This window comes from Parus major, chromosome 3, assembly GCF_001522545.3.
Source record: "Parus major isolate Abel chromosome 3, Parus_major1.1, whole genome shotgun sequence".
Lineage (NCBI taxonomy): Eukaryota > Metazoa > Chordata > Aves > Passeriformes > Paridae > Parus > Parus major.
This window is the reverse complement of record NC_031770.1, coordinates 18,301,796-18,315,252: the sequence shown is the minus strand read 5'-3', so window position 1 is coordinate 18,315,252 and position 13,457 is coordinate 18,301,796. Positions and strand designations below refer to the sequence as shown.

The window sequence follows — 13,457 nt, the reverse complement described above, 5'->3', positions numbered from 1 at the left end:
CGGCAGGGGCCGGCGCGGCCCGGGCGGCCCGGCAGGACCCGCCCCGGGGCGGGGGAAGCGTTCGTCACTTCCGCGGGAGAAGCCGAAGAGGCGGCGGAGCGGGAGGTGAGGGTGCTCGGTGGGTCTCTTCGCCGCCGCTCAGTGCCGCTGCCGCCGCCCAGAGCTGCCCGGAGGAGGCGGCGGGGCCGTCCCGGCCACGCCGGTGGAGCCCTGGGGAGCCGGCCGGGATGAGGGCCGGGTGCTGGCTGAGGGCTGCCCTGCCCCTCAGCAAACCGGGCACCGGTGCTTCCCTTCTCACGGCTCCTCCGGCTGAGCCTGGCCCCGGGCTTTGGGGGCACTGCCTGCCAAAGGCCTCAGCTGGATGTGTAGCAGCAGCCGTGGAGATGCCTCCAGCCCCTTTTCTAAGGGTGATGATCCAGACAAATCCGGCAGCGCAACATGCACAGACACGTTTGAGTACGGTGGTTTCACTCCTGGTTTTGTAGGATGTCGCTTGTTAAACTCCTGACAGACGTGTGGGTCAGCGTGCAGAGGGTCAAATGAGTCCTAGAATATCCCGAGTGGGAAGGGACTCGCAAGGATCACCGAGTCCAGCTCCTGGCCCTGCACAAAGTGGTCCAAATGCTTCTGAACTCTGGCAGTCTTGGCACTGTGACCACTTCACTGGAGAGCCTGTCCCAGTGCCCAGCCACCTTCTGGAGCCTTGGTATGAATTACAAAATGCTGCGTCACCGAGTTTTTCACAGGAGACTGGCTCAAATTCACTTTGTTGCAAGGACAATGCAGTGTCACTGTGATTTTTATTTTTTTTCCCCCATCTATTTTATGGCTGTTAGTGTAGCACCTAATGTGCTAACAGAGACATTAGCAAATGCTTGATTGGTGAACCAGTGCTTTTTATGCAGTGGAGGTAGTGGTATAGCCAGAGCATGACTGCACATTACATGCTGGTTTTTATGCTTGATTCTTGCTGCTGGCTTTAATCTCAGCTTTCCTTACTCTTCTCCTGTGTTAGCAGTTCGACAGTTTCTGTAAGAATGGAAAGTATTTTCACATGTTTCCATACATAAGTATCTTTACACATCGTGCAGAAGCTGATCCATGCTGTGTGTTCTACTCCCATTCAAATAACTAAATGAGCAGACAGAAATTACAGTAGAATTAGAGATTTATGCTGAAGAGACTTTCAAACCTATTTCAAGTTTCAGATGAAAGTAAGGTTATAGAGTATAGTATAATATTACTAACAGTGATTACTGTCCTTTGTTTTTTAATGATTGCATGGAAAGAATGATTAAAGCAGGCCTTTGTGTTGCCTGAGTTGTTTTACATTTTATCTTAGCATGTTTTGTAAATTCACATGCAGATTTTCATGGGAATGCTACAGCATGTATATCAAAGACTTCTGTATAAGATAAAAGTGAAAATTATGTCTAGCAAGCAGTGAAATCACTGTACTTCATATGTGGTTCAAAGTTCAGTCACAATCAGTATGTGGAGTGACTAAACTTATAATGGGCCAAAATATGAAGAAGGTTCTAATTAAAGCAGGCTGAATCTGCCTTGCATGCTCTTACCAGTTATGCAATTGAGGAAAGAGAAGAAAGGTAGGCTTTAGATCAAAGGATTAGAAGCACACATTGTTCCTATATATGCAGCTCTAATCCAGTGTCATGATAGAATGAGGTAAATGCTAATCTTGCTAATTTATCTGTAAATGTTAGGCAATGACCTCACTAAGGAAGAGATTCCTTAGATTCTGTTCCACGTGTGCACATGGAGAGACAGGAACACTTTTGCAAGAGTTGCCTTTTTCATATCTTTTGGTAGCAAGATGTTCCTGCTTGTGGGAAATAGCTTTAAGCCAGTGAAGTCATATTGGTGCTACTCTACTGTGAGGAAAGAATCTATTCTAAGGACTCTAAATGAAGTAGAGTTGTTGAATATCTTGTGTGATGATAGGAGAAAGAAGTTACTTGAACACACTTCACAAAACTGAATTTCAAAACTTTCTTCTGTATGGAAAACAATTTTTTGTACTTCAAGGCACTCATTTAAAGATAATTTGTGTGGAGGAAGAATGTAGTTATTTAGAAGACCTAATCTTGTGGGCAGAGAGGAGATGAGAAAGGGTGCAGTTCATCCTCTTGCAGGCTACTTTGGCATTCTTGGTGCCAGCAGAGGGTAAGGAAAAAAAATCATGTGGGAGAGCTTAGGGATTCAGTCTTTATGTAAGCAAGCAGCTATGTTCAGACACCCTCCCTGCCACCACCTGAGAACCTGACATATGCCACTCTTTAGTCCACATGAAGAACAGAAAGAAAAGCAAATCTGTGTTGTCTGTTGAAACTGGCATCTCTCCATGGCATGCCTCAGTAGTGTCACATTGTTAGGGAAAAGGAGGACCTAGGACTCCTTCATTTGAGAATAAGGGGCTCGAGTCACTACATCTGGAGAAAAGAAGGGGTACAGATGCCTCACTTGTTCAAGAGTGTAATTCCAAAATCCTAAATTCACCTTGAAGAGACTTGAAGAGACTTCAAAAGAGTGTGGCTAAGTTTCCAGTTTTATCTAGTCATATGTAATTTACTGCTGGTTCTCTTTTGTATTCAAGTGGACTGGGAAGTTGAATCCTGCTTTCCTAACAGCCACACCTATGGGAAAGCTGATTGAACCTGGATCTCCAATTTCAAAGTCAATTTTAGGTGATCTTGGCCCCTAATTTTAGGTTAATTTTAATAATTTTAGGTGATCTGTTCTCTCCCCTCCTCTAACATGCCTGTGTTCCACAGGAGGGGGAAGTGCTACTGTCAACATCCTCAACTCTGGGGCTGTTGGAAAGGTACCTGGTTTATCTCAGAATTTGGACATGGAAAATTTCAAGGTCTGGCATTTCTGTTATTCCCAAGTATGCCAAAGTGACCTTGACTTTGGATGCCCAAAGTGCTCCAAGACTGCAGTGGCATAAACCCTGACAAAGGCATTTCAAATCATCATAGAGGTGCTAGGAACTCCTGCCCTTGTCATGCTTCCTTGGGTTCCCAACTGAGCTGTCCTGAACCCTGCTGTACGTACACTTTGCTGATTCTCAATGAATCCAGTGATCCATGAACCCTTATTTGAGATTTCCAGGCCCAGCTGCATTGTGTCCTGCCTCTTGCAAAACTCAGACAATCCAACAAATAGCAGTCTTGGCCATCCCAAAACTCAGTGCAGACCCAAAAAAAATCATATGCTCTTCTAAGAATCAAAACTGGCAACTTTATAACAAAAAGGCTCATCCACCCAGGCAAATCCTTAGTCCATTTGTATTTAACACAATAACCCTTATTGAAAATAAAAACCATTGAGCAAGATCAGGTACATGACTAAACATGATTTTGTGCCCAGAATATGAAGATGATTTTTGGTCTGTACTGTTATGATTAGCAATATATGACACACAGTCATGAGGAAAGAAAACTCCCAAAGAATATAGAAAACAACTACTGAAGAAACGTGACTGCTTTGATGTCAAACACTCAACTGCTCAACACAGCCAAATAATCTGATCCAACAGATACTTGAAGATTCCGTATAATTTTGAAATTATTGAACACCTTACTGAAAGAATTCAGTTCAGATTCTATGAAACAGAATTTCAAGCTCAGTCATCTTCTTCCTTTTTTTTTTCCAAGCTCATTTTCTCAGCCTTCTAGGCCAAGTGAAGATTCTTCCCTGCTTTAAGGCACAAGAGATTCTTTCACAGTGTTTGGAATACGACTGGCATAGTAGTCATAATTTCTCAAAGTTGCAAGGACTCCAGCTGAATTCATGTGTTTCACCTCCTTGTTATACTGAAATGAATTTCCACGGATATCAGTTATCTTGCCTGCAAAACAAAGAAGAAAAGAAAAAAAATATTGCAGCAAAAAGGAGTTGGAATGTATTAGTTCAAGTGAAATAACTAAAAGCAGTCTTCACATGCCTGTCTTCAGATGTGAAGTATCTTTGCTTCCAGTTTAAGTACAACAGGTTTTATATTGACTGAAATCAAAAAGCTAGTGAGTTTATTTCTTTGTTTTCAACAATACTTAGATTCTTTGTGTCTCAGAAAAAGGAAAACATCTCTCATGGATTACTTAAAATACTTCTTGAGTAGCTTTTACATTGGCCATTGACAAGCAGCAAAGAAAAATCCTCAGTTCAAGTGAAAACCAGGGTATGTCTATACCACAAGCTCTAACATAATGTAGAAACACACCAGCTGGTTTTAAATGAGATTTTAGAAATCACTTAGCAAGAGCAACACTGATCTTTACTCAAGCTAATTTAACTAGGAGATTCCTACCTACCAAAGAGGCTAAATACAGCACTGTGCTGCCCCAGATTGGTTGGGCTGCTTTGTGCTTGAGCTAACCCTGTTCAAAATTATCCCAGTTATGAACACTACAGGCTGCAAAGGAATTCAATAGTGTCATTATGAAGCCTGTTATCCTTGCTTGACAAAATTTAGGAATCAAATCCCATAATTCTAGTGTATGGTGGTAAAAGGCCAATTAATGTGAAAAGAAGAATTTAAAAAATTAATACTACTGCAAATCCTTGGTAGTGAGTCTTTTCATAACTTTTCAACCCCTTAGCCCCTACAAAAGTGAAATGTCTCATGTTGGCTGGAGACCACTAATTCTATTGAATTACATGAATTACTCAATTTTGGAGTTTGTACACCCAGAGAACAAGTGCATGATTTGACCTGTTTGTGTTTGTTTAGAATTCAATGTCCACATATTACATAACATGTTACTAATAATAAACTACTATACTCAGTTAGTAGGACAGCAGATTTTACTGTGAGATAGTAGGCACCAGAAAAAAAAAAAGAGCACTGTTTTGAAAATATTAAAATGGATATACCCCAAATTTGGGGATTTGGCTTTTTTAATTATGTGACAATTATTGACACATGTATTGTCATTTTTCTTTCAATGGAAAGCATAACAAACTTCAAATTAATGCAGTTTGACTTATCCTGGAACTTTGAATGCTATGAACTTACCTCCCACAGCATGTAGGATAGCTTCAGGTGCACATGTATCCCACTTCTTGCACCCAGGACTGGCAAATACATAAGCAGATGCTTTTCCTTCTATGAGTTGAATGATCTGTTAAGAATAGAGTTGCAATCATTGTAAAGGATCTAGAGATTTAGAAATGGGTAGAAATAACACCAGGAAGTGGGGATTAAATCTGTTTATTTAAGTACTGATAGTCAGGAAAGGAACACCAGCCATTTCCTAATTGATATTACAAGTAATGTTATTAAGATTTAGAAGCTATACTGTATCACCATTCCCAATTCACTATTTTTGATTGTTATAAATACAGTCTATAAGATGAAAATCTGCTCACAGTTTCAGAAACAAGAATCCTTGTGCAAAAATTTCTTGTGCAAGTACTAAAAGAATAAAGTGGAAATTATATACATATTGTGTTAGTGCCATTTTGCGCCTTGCCTATATTGGAGAAAAGAGATGAGAGGGTGTGGTTATGAGAAAACTAAGATTTAAAACCTATGTCAAATGAGTGTTCCCTGTACACAGAGAAATTTCACAAAGGAAATATCACTGTGTGCTTATATTTTTGTCCTTTCAAATGTTCTGCTGGATAATTGGAAAAAAAGCTGTATTACAAACAGGAGGACATGTCTAATAATTGAGATTAAACTGAATTTCCATTTAGTCTTTCTGGTCTTACAACTTTTTATTTTCACCCCTGAAAACAGAATACTGGGCAAGACAGACCTCAGCCATGATCAGCATGGCCACTGGTACAAATACACCTGTGCCAAATTCTCTCAACCTCACAGTAGACTGAATGCTAGGAAGAGAAGTTCTGCTGGAGAAGGTGGAGGAAGTCACTCCTGTATATTCATGCAAGTAAGCAAATGATTTCTTTAAAAAGACTTTTTGGGTTTTTTTCCAAAGGTGCCACCTCCCAGTAAAAACAGAAGATTTGGGGTTTTCATACCTTGTTTCCTGCTCCTCCAACTCTGATGACATGGTCTGGGTTCAAGGCAGTGATGCACTCATTCACCAGGGCACTGCTGTGGGAGCGGGTGGTAATGACGATGTGTTTGTCAGCAGGTGCTTCTGTCAGCTGAAAGCCAAAGGCACCCATGCCCAGCACTCCCCAGATTGTCCTGCCCAGCACAGCATTAGCTCCTGCCTACAAAAAAGGTACAGAGTGATGGTTAATCACACTGATCAGCAGTTAAAGCATAAAGGGATAAGGGTACCTAGAAGCATATTGGCATATCAGGGAGTATACTATTAATATTGGGCTGTGCATTTAAACAGTAGCACTTAAAAAGAACTACTTGAGAGCCCAGAGTGAGAAATTGGCTCTCTTTCTCTCTAAGGCAATGACATCATTGACCCTTTTCTTATCTGTGACATTGTGGCGGTGCATTACATCCTGCTTCCAGTGACTGGCAGATTAATATTTGTATATTTCTGTACTCAGGGCACAATCTGTAATTGAATGTATCTTGTAATTTGAAATATTTTGTGATACATGTCACACAGAACACAATAGCATTACACCAGCTCAAGGGCTTTTTCTTTAAACTCCAATAAGTTTAATTAATCAGGCTGTATCATGAGTTCCCCCAATAATACTGAGATAATCTCCAAATGTGTTAATGCCTGTAGGTTTGCCATCCTGACTTTTACCTGCAGCCTGGCATGATACACTCTAACCCAGCTGTCAGTGACAATTTATGCTTGGTTTATTTAGGGCTGCAGATTTATGGCAGTTACCATGCATTGTAAATGCACCCACTGCATAGATTTACTAAAGAATTTCCAGCAAAGACTGCAGCACCACTGATCTGTACTTGTTTTGAAGTAGGCACTTTATAAGGACTGTAGTAATTTGCACAGTGTATATGTAATATATCCTGTATTAGTGAAGTACACAAGGCTCAGGATTCAGTATGGTTGTTAGTATGTTCCTGATATCCAGTCCCTGGAATCCACTGTTTAAAATTATATATATTTAATTTAAAAAGCCCAGTACCTTACATTACAACATTAACTCCACTACACATCACTTTTCAGTTTAAAGTGTGCTAACTGAAATGGCTTAGGAGTCTTAGGATTTAGAAATCACACAATGCTTCTAAATAAATGAATGATTTAATACCTCGTAGTTGTAATATGGCTGGTTAATAACTCCTGCTATTGCTTTGCCTCCATAGGCAATTCCAATAAGAACCGTTACGTGGTCAAGGAGACCTGGACAGAAAAATCAGGAATGTAGTTATGCTTGAAAAAGAGAAAGATCTTAATAAAAACATAAATCCTCAGTAAAAGTCCACAAATCAATATGCAGGGTTCTGTCTTAAAAATGCAAATACTAATCAGGATTTTCAGATGTTGATACAATCTTTTAGTCATTTAGCCTTGAGGTCTGCTAAAAAATGCCCCAGATAGAGTTCTTTTTATAGAGCTATGTTATAATTAACACATTATAAGGAAGTTTAAAGATAAAACCACACAGCAGTATATAGTGACATTCTTCTGTAATTGTGGTGGGAGTTCTTTAACACCACACAAAACTAGCGGTTTGTTGACAGTTGTACATCTCTTTCCCCAAAAAGGGGGAAAAATCTGCCTAAAAGATTTTACATTGATCAACAAAAAGATGCATTAGAAGGCAAAAGTGAGGTTTCAGCATATTGTTTCTTGGAGGCTTATCTTTTTCTTTTTTTCTTTTCTTTCATTTTAGGGTCTATTTCTATGGATAAAAATTAGGCTTTGCTGAAAACAGTTTCTTCCCATAACTGAGGAATTGTGGTTTGTGGGAGGATGTTTGTTTTATTTTGAAAGGGCTACAAGTACAGCTGTGGTATTTGGGTTGTTTGAGAGGAGTATGTAAACATAATCAAGCATATTCCTGTGTGAAGGGCAGATTTAGTCATTTAATTCAAAGACATGCAAAACTGTAAATTTTACTAAACTTAAGACAACCTGCCAGCAGTCAAAGGCAACTTTTTGTGCTCTGAAATGATAAAAACTGGTCAACACTCAGTAGCCCATCAGGAATATTCAGTACTGGTAAGAACCGAATGGAATGAACAAATACATTCCAAGCACTCAAAAAGTACAGAAATATCAGCCTTATGAAACCTTATTGTAAGTAGCTTTTATGATAAAACTATCTATATGTATATGCTACTTTATTACATTGCTATATTTTTTTATCAACAGAATTAAAAGAAAATCCAACCTTCAGTGTACTCCTTGGTTCCATCCAAGGGATCAACCCATATTACAAGCTTTAAGAATAAAAAAAATAAGAAAAATTAACAAATACAAATCATGTAAATTACCACACAAAGTATATATTTTACTTTAGTGCTTTTATTTCATTGCGGCAGTAAGGAAACACAGAGATCCAAAGTTTTAACATTATTCTATGACTGAAGCCTATAGTAGTATTTTACACATACAGACACAAAAAAAAAACAACCAAAAAACTGACTGAAATGTCTCAGTAAATCTCTTAATAGAAGTACCAAGGATTAAACTCAACATGGAAATGAGATTACTTTCTTATGTCCAAGCTAGATTCCTGCCAAAGTAATTTGAATCACGAATTGTAAGAAGCCAATTTCCATTTCCCATTACTGGACACAGGAGCATGTAGTGTTTTCAGCTCTGGAGGTGTGATTCTCATGACTACACTTCAGTTTTCAAACAGAAAATAAAAGTTGGCAACATTGAGAAAACCTCTCTCCCTTATATACTCTTAACTAAAATCAGAAAGTAGTACAGATATTGTAAAATATGAAGACATAGGCCTAACGTTACCACATTACCTCTTCCTCTTTGATTCCTGTGTACTGAGCAGGACAAGGTTTCTTCAGTATTTCTTCACAGTGACCATCTTCAATTAAATCCTCAGTTACATCATTAGCGGGCAGTTCCTAACAAACAAAATCATAAAATTGTTAGAAAAATGTTTTGAGCTTACCTCAGTTTGCCTTAGAGCTGTGTAATTGATAGCAGCTTGATAAAGCTAATTAAATGAAAATGTGAAATGGGATGGAAATACCTTTGTTTGTTGCTTTTTGGGTTGTTTTTTTAACTAAAACCAATGTTTTCTTCAACCCAGCCAAAGTAAATTCTAGCACAAGCTACAGCAAGATAATTTCATGTTAGCATGAAATTGAGCAGGTACTTACTTCTTCTCCTATGATTGTCACCTTGGGAAACTTCCGTGCCAGGGAAGCACAAATGCTCATTTGTACCAGTCGGTCAGCTTTGGTCTGCAAGTCATTGGGTCCAGCCTGTCCAGGAGTGGATAGGAATTTGTGTAATAAAAAAATACACCAGCACAGTGGCACATACAGCACTCTGAATATATCTACTTGTAATGAAAGGGAAGTCTAATTTGGTAAATCTTCAACCCAGTAAGTGACCTTGTGAGAGGCAAGCTAAAAACTGCAAGAAGTTGCAGTTTTTTGTTTTAGGAAATCAAACACTGATTTATTGTAATCCAAAATTCATCAAGAGCACAGTATTTTAAGCTGTACTAAAAAAGTTAGAACATAGGTATAGAAATTAACAGGAATTATACCTTATTATGAATTCTGAGGTGCTATGCAAACCTTGTGTTTTGTGAGGGAAATCAGGACAAAATGATGGTGTTTCTTTTCAATGTACAAATATTGTTTAGAAGTACTGGTCAAAAGACACTTCCCTAGGGCTATTTTAATCCCTTAAAAAGGAATATTTTAGGTAGGTGGTGGTGAGGAAGGTGAGGGCTGGATTTCATCCCACAGTGGCTGATTTTTAAGAATATCACTTTGACTTGTATCTAACTCAAGATTAACAAGTGAAATTAAACTGGAACAAAGTAAAAGGTAATACCTTCTCCACTATGCCCAGATCTCCTGCAGACATCACATTTCTAACAATTGTGGCAGCTTTTTCTGCAACAGAGTATGCCGAGGCCACCACACGCATGAGAAGAGCTGGAGAAGCCATGCTAAATGCTGAAAAGAAACAAAAAGCAAACTTGAACATTTCTTTCTTCAAGAGAAGAAAAAAGCCGAAGTATTTTAGCTAAGATTTCAAACAGATACAATTTAAACTGAGCAGAAAGGGGAAAGTGGGTTACTGCCAGTGAGTGATAATGAGGTGAGCTTTGGCTTTTTTTAAAAATACAATTAACAAACACAAAGATGTAAAGCAATTGTAGACAAGACCTTGCAAATATGCATGTTCTGTCTTACAGTGAATCTGGTCCTCACTGAAATAGAATGACATTAAAAAAGAACAAAGGCAGCAGCAGAAACTCTTATCAGAAGTATTAGGAAAAAGAAGAGTCTACACACAGTACTCATTTTTTGCACACTTTGAACATAAGTTCATTTTTTCAGAACTGAACCTGCAGTTGGTTTGTACCCAGAACTCAAGCACAAGCATAAGACTACCAGACAGGATGACATCAGCAACTTCACTTATTATTCCCCTTCGTTTAACTATAAAATGGGGGTTTGTAGCTGGCCAATTGTGTACACAAAGTAGGTTAATGATACACAGATACTGCAAACTTGTATGCAGAAGTTAAATTTGACCATTTGAATTTAGCCTTTCTGTATTTGTTTAATTTCTCCTTATTTCTTTAAGGAAATCAATTTACATCTTCCTGCCTCTCCTCACCACTCCATCTCCTGTCATTCTTCTTATTGCATTGTCTTTCTCATCTGTTCCCCAGCACAAACCAGTGCAATTCACCGGGTCTTCAGTTACCAAGTAGAATAACTATCACCCTTGGAAAGGCTGACACTCCTCCCAGCTTTTCTTTAACTCAGGAAAAAGAACTATTGATAACCACATTGCATTTTTAAAATGAAAAGCTAATTGCTTTTTATGTTTTCCTATCAGTTGTTTCTGTCTGTGTAGATGACACACTTTTTGGCTTGGCCTCACATGTATGGCACACTTCCAAGGAAACACTTGAGCACAGAGTCAAAACAAAACACAGAGGAACTCACTGATCACTACACAGAAGAAGATATATTATGGGGGAAGTGTAATATGACAATCATATAATAAATATGGCAATTGCAGCAAGTACTGCTTAAGTAGCAATAGGTCATTATACAACACCTTTCATTTCTTCCTTGACAAATCAAGTTCATGGCTGTTCACAAAACAGCAATGTCAGAGGTATCAGAATCTCCAGTTTATTGATTTCTTGATTTAAGAGCTTTTTCAGCACTTTACTGACACCATACCTGTACCAGTAAAGTCAGAAGCACTCTAAGGCTGAAAGAGTAGAGTGACTGTGCAAGCGTATTCAAAAAGCACCGTTGCTAAGGTTAATTAAGGTTAATTATTATTTCCAGCTGCTGGACGGGAACAAAGTGCTCTGGAGTTCTGTGGAACAGCCAAGGTCCATACCCAAAGTAACCCTGGACAGGCAGCAATGGCTACAGAGGAAATTTTGGAAATGCTACCTGTGAAAAAAAGCAGCTCTCAAACAATTGAAAGTTGCAGAGCAAATATGTATAACACATGGAAAGCCACACACTATTTTAAGTCTATGCCATTGTGTGAAACAAATTAACAGGAAGGAATATAGTTAATTCCATAATAAAAATATCTGGAATATGAGAATTTCTGAGAAATGGTTAAAAAGTAGCATATTAGATGGGAAGCTTGGATTAAAGAATTGAATTATCAGATGAACATAATTAACATTTTTTGTTCAGCTTTTCATAAAAAAGTCATTGACCTTTTACTGTACAGTTGATCCTGCTTCATAAAATGAGATGAAAACTTAATTGTTTTAAAGTCTTGACTTACTTTATGTTTGCATAAAGTTTCAAAATACTCAGAAAACAATACAGAAATACTATCTTGCATTCTTGAAGCCTGGCTCAAGGTGTTTCTTAGGTATATTTTTCTTGGCTATACTTAAGGCAAACAAATATACTTGCTGTGGGATACCCAGAGCCTCCTGGCAAACCTTAAAATTAAAATATTTTTATGAAAAAATAAGGTTTATTTAAGGAAACTGAAATGAGAGGTTCAACACCCCCCCTCCTCATGACCTGATGAAATGCAAAGTATTTCATTAGTGCAGAGGTACCTTAAATTTCTACAGGGCTGGATTTCCTGTGTGGCACATCTTCTGGTGTATTGGACCTTTTTGATTCAATAAGTGAATGCAATAGTTGCCTCTGAGTTATTCACCTCTGTAACCTTTCAATCTCAAATTAACTTATTTATACATTTATGGCACATTCTTTCTGCTGAGGGCAATGTCTAATGTATACTTCCATAAGGCACTTAAGAATATCTTGCTTGTGTTAGATAAAAATAGTTTGACTCCTAGAAAACTGCGCAGTTTACAAATGCTGTTCAGCAATTATCCCTCAAGTTAAATTGGTATAATTTTCAAAACACACTTTGTCCTCTAAAGACTTTCCCTCCTTTCTTTTAGCCTAGCAACCAAACTGTTGAATGGTCTTGACAAATCAGCCTATTTTGGTACCTACTAAAATTGATGAGTTCTCCAGTTCTTGTTCTACTTTTTAATTCTGATGTACATAAGTACTACAGGCTGACAACAATTAGTTTGTCAAAGCACACATGACAGATTTGTTGACCGTTCCCATTCAGTCTTTTTTTACGCAAACTTCCAGTTTCCAAATTTATGATTCTGCCTGATGAAAGGAGAAAGCGGACATCACATAGAGCATGTCATTAAAACCAAGTGCTAAGCCATGACTTCTTTCTTGGAGCTCTTCTAAGACATCTTGGAATGTCTAAGCGACCAGAGCTCCTCATTTCTTTACAATAAACTTCGGCCCACACTTATTAAAAGATAAAGTTTCCATTATGTAAAGGAGCAATATTCACCCAGCAGAAAACAGGTTAGGGTTCGGGGTTGGGAATCCCACTGCTGTTCACCTACAGACTTCCAAGTGGGACAGGGCTGTGCTACCTCATTTCACCAAAGAGAAAGAAAAGGGAAGCCTGGTCCCGATTCTCTTGCCGTGAATATTCCGGGAGGCAAAGTGCCTGCAGGGCAGCACAGGCGGATTTAGGAGCAGTGCCTGCCAATGCACCCAGCGGAGCGTGGCCAGGCCCACCGCGGGCTATCGGCGATGGCAGGAGCAGCTCTGCCGGCCCGGCAGCCAACTCACCGTGTCCAGCCTCGCTTTTCCCCGGATCTCCGCCGGCCCCCGCGGCCCGGCACCGATGTCCGGCAGCGTGCGGTGTGCTCCGAGCCCTCCGCGCCCGTCCCCTTGCCAAGGAGGGACCCGCGCCCCAGCACCGCCGCTCACCGAGGCCTCGGGGCCGGCTCCTTTAGGGAGGATTCGCCACCCCTATAAAACCACCTCGGAACGCCCCGAATCCTTCCGGCTCCGGGCGGGGCCCGAGCTCTCGCCCGGC

At 39.5% G+C, this 13,457-nt stretch overlaps 1 protein-coding gene across 1 annotated transcript; it reads right to left on the bottom strand.

Moving 5' to 3' along the window:
- Positions 1-3,286: 3,286 nt before the first annotated feature.
- Positions 3,287-13,441, bottom strand: BPNT1 (3'(2'), 5'-bisphosphate nucleotidase 1). The gene is made up of 9 exons (XM_015620757.3): positions 13,208-13,441; positions 9,918-10,042; positions 9,230-9,334; positions 8,864-8,971; positions 8,272-8,320; positions 7,186-7,277; positions 6,010-6,207; positions 5,039-5,144; positions 3,287-3,871 (listed from the first exon to the last, which is right to left on the bottom strand). Exons 2-9 carry the CDS (start codon positions 10,032-10,034, stop codon positions 3,723-3,725), a joined length of 924 nt encoding a protein of 307 aa, XP_015476243.1. The 5' UTR covers positions 10,035-10,042; positions 13,208-13,441; the 3' UTR covers positions 3,287-3,722.
- Between the last annotated feature and the right edge of the window lie 16 nt (positions 13,442-13,457).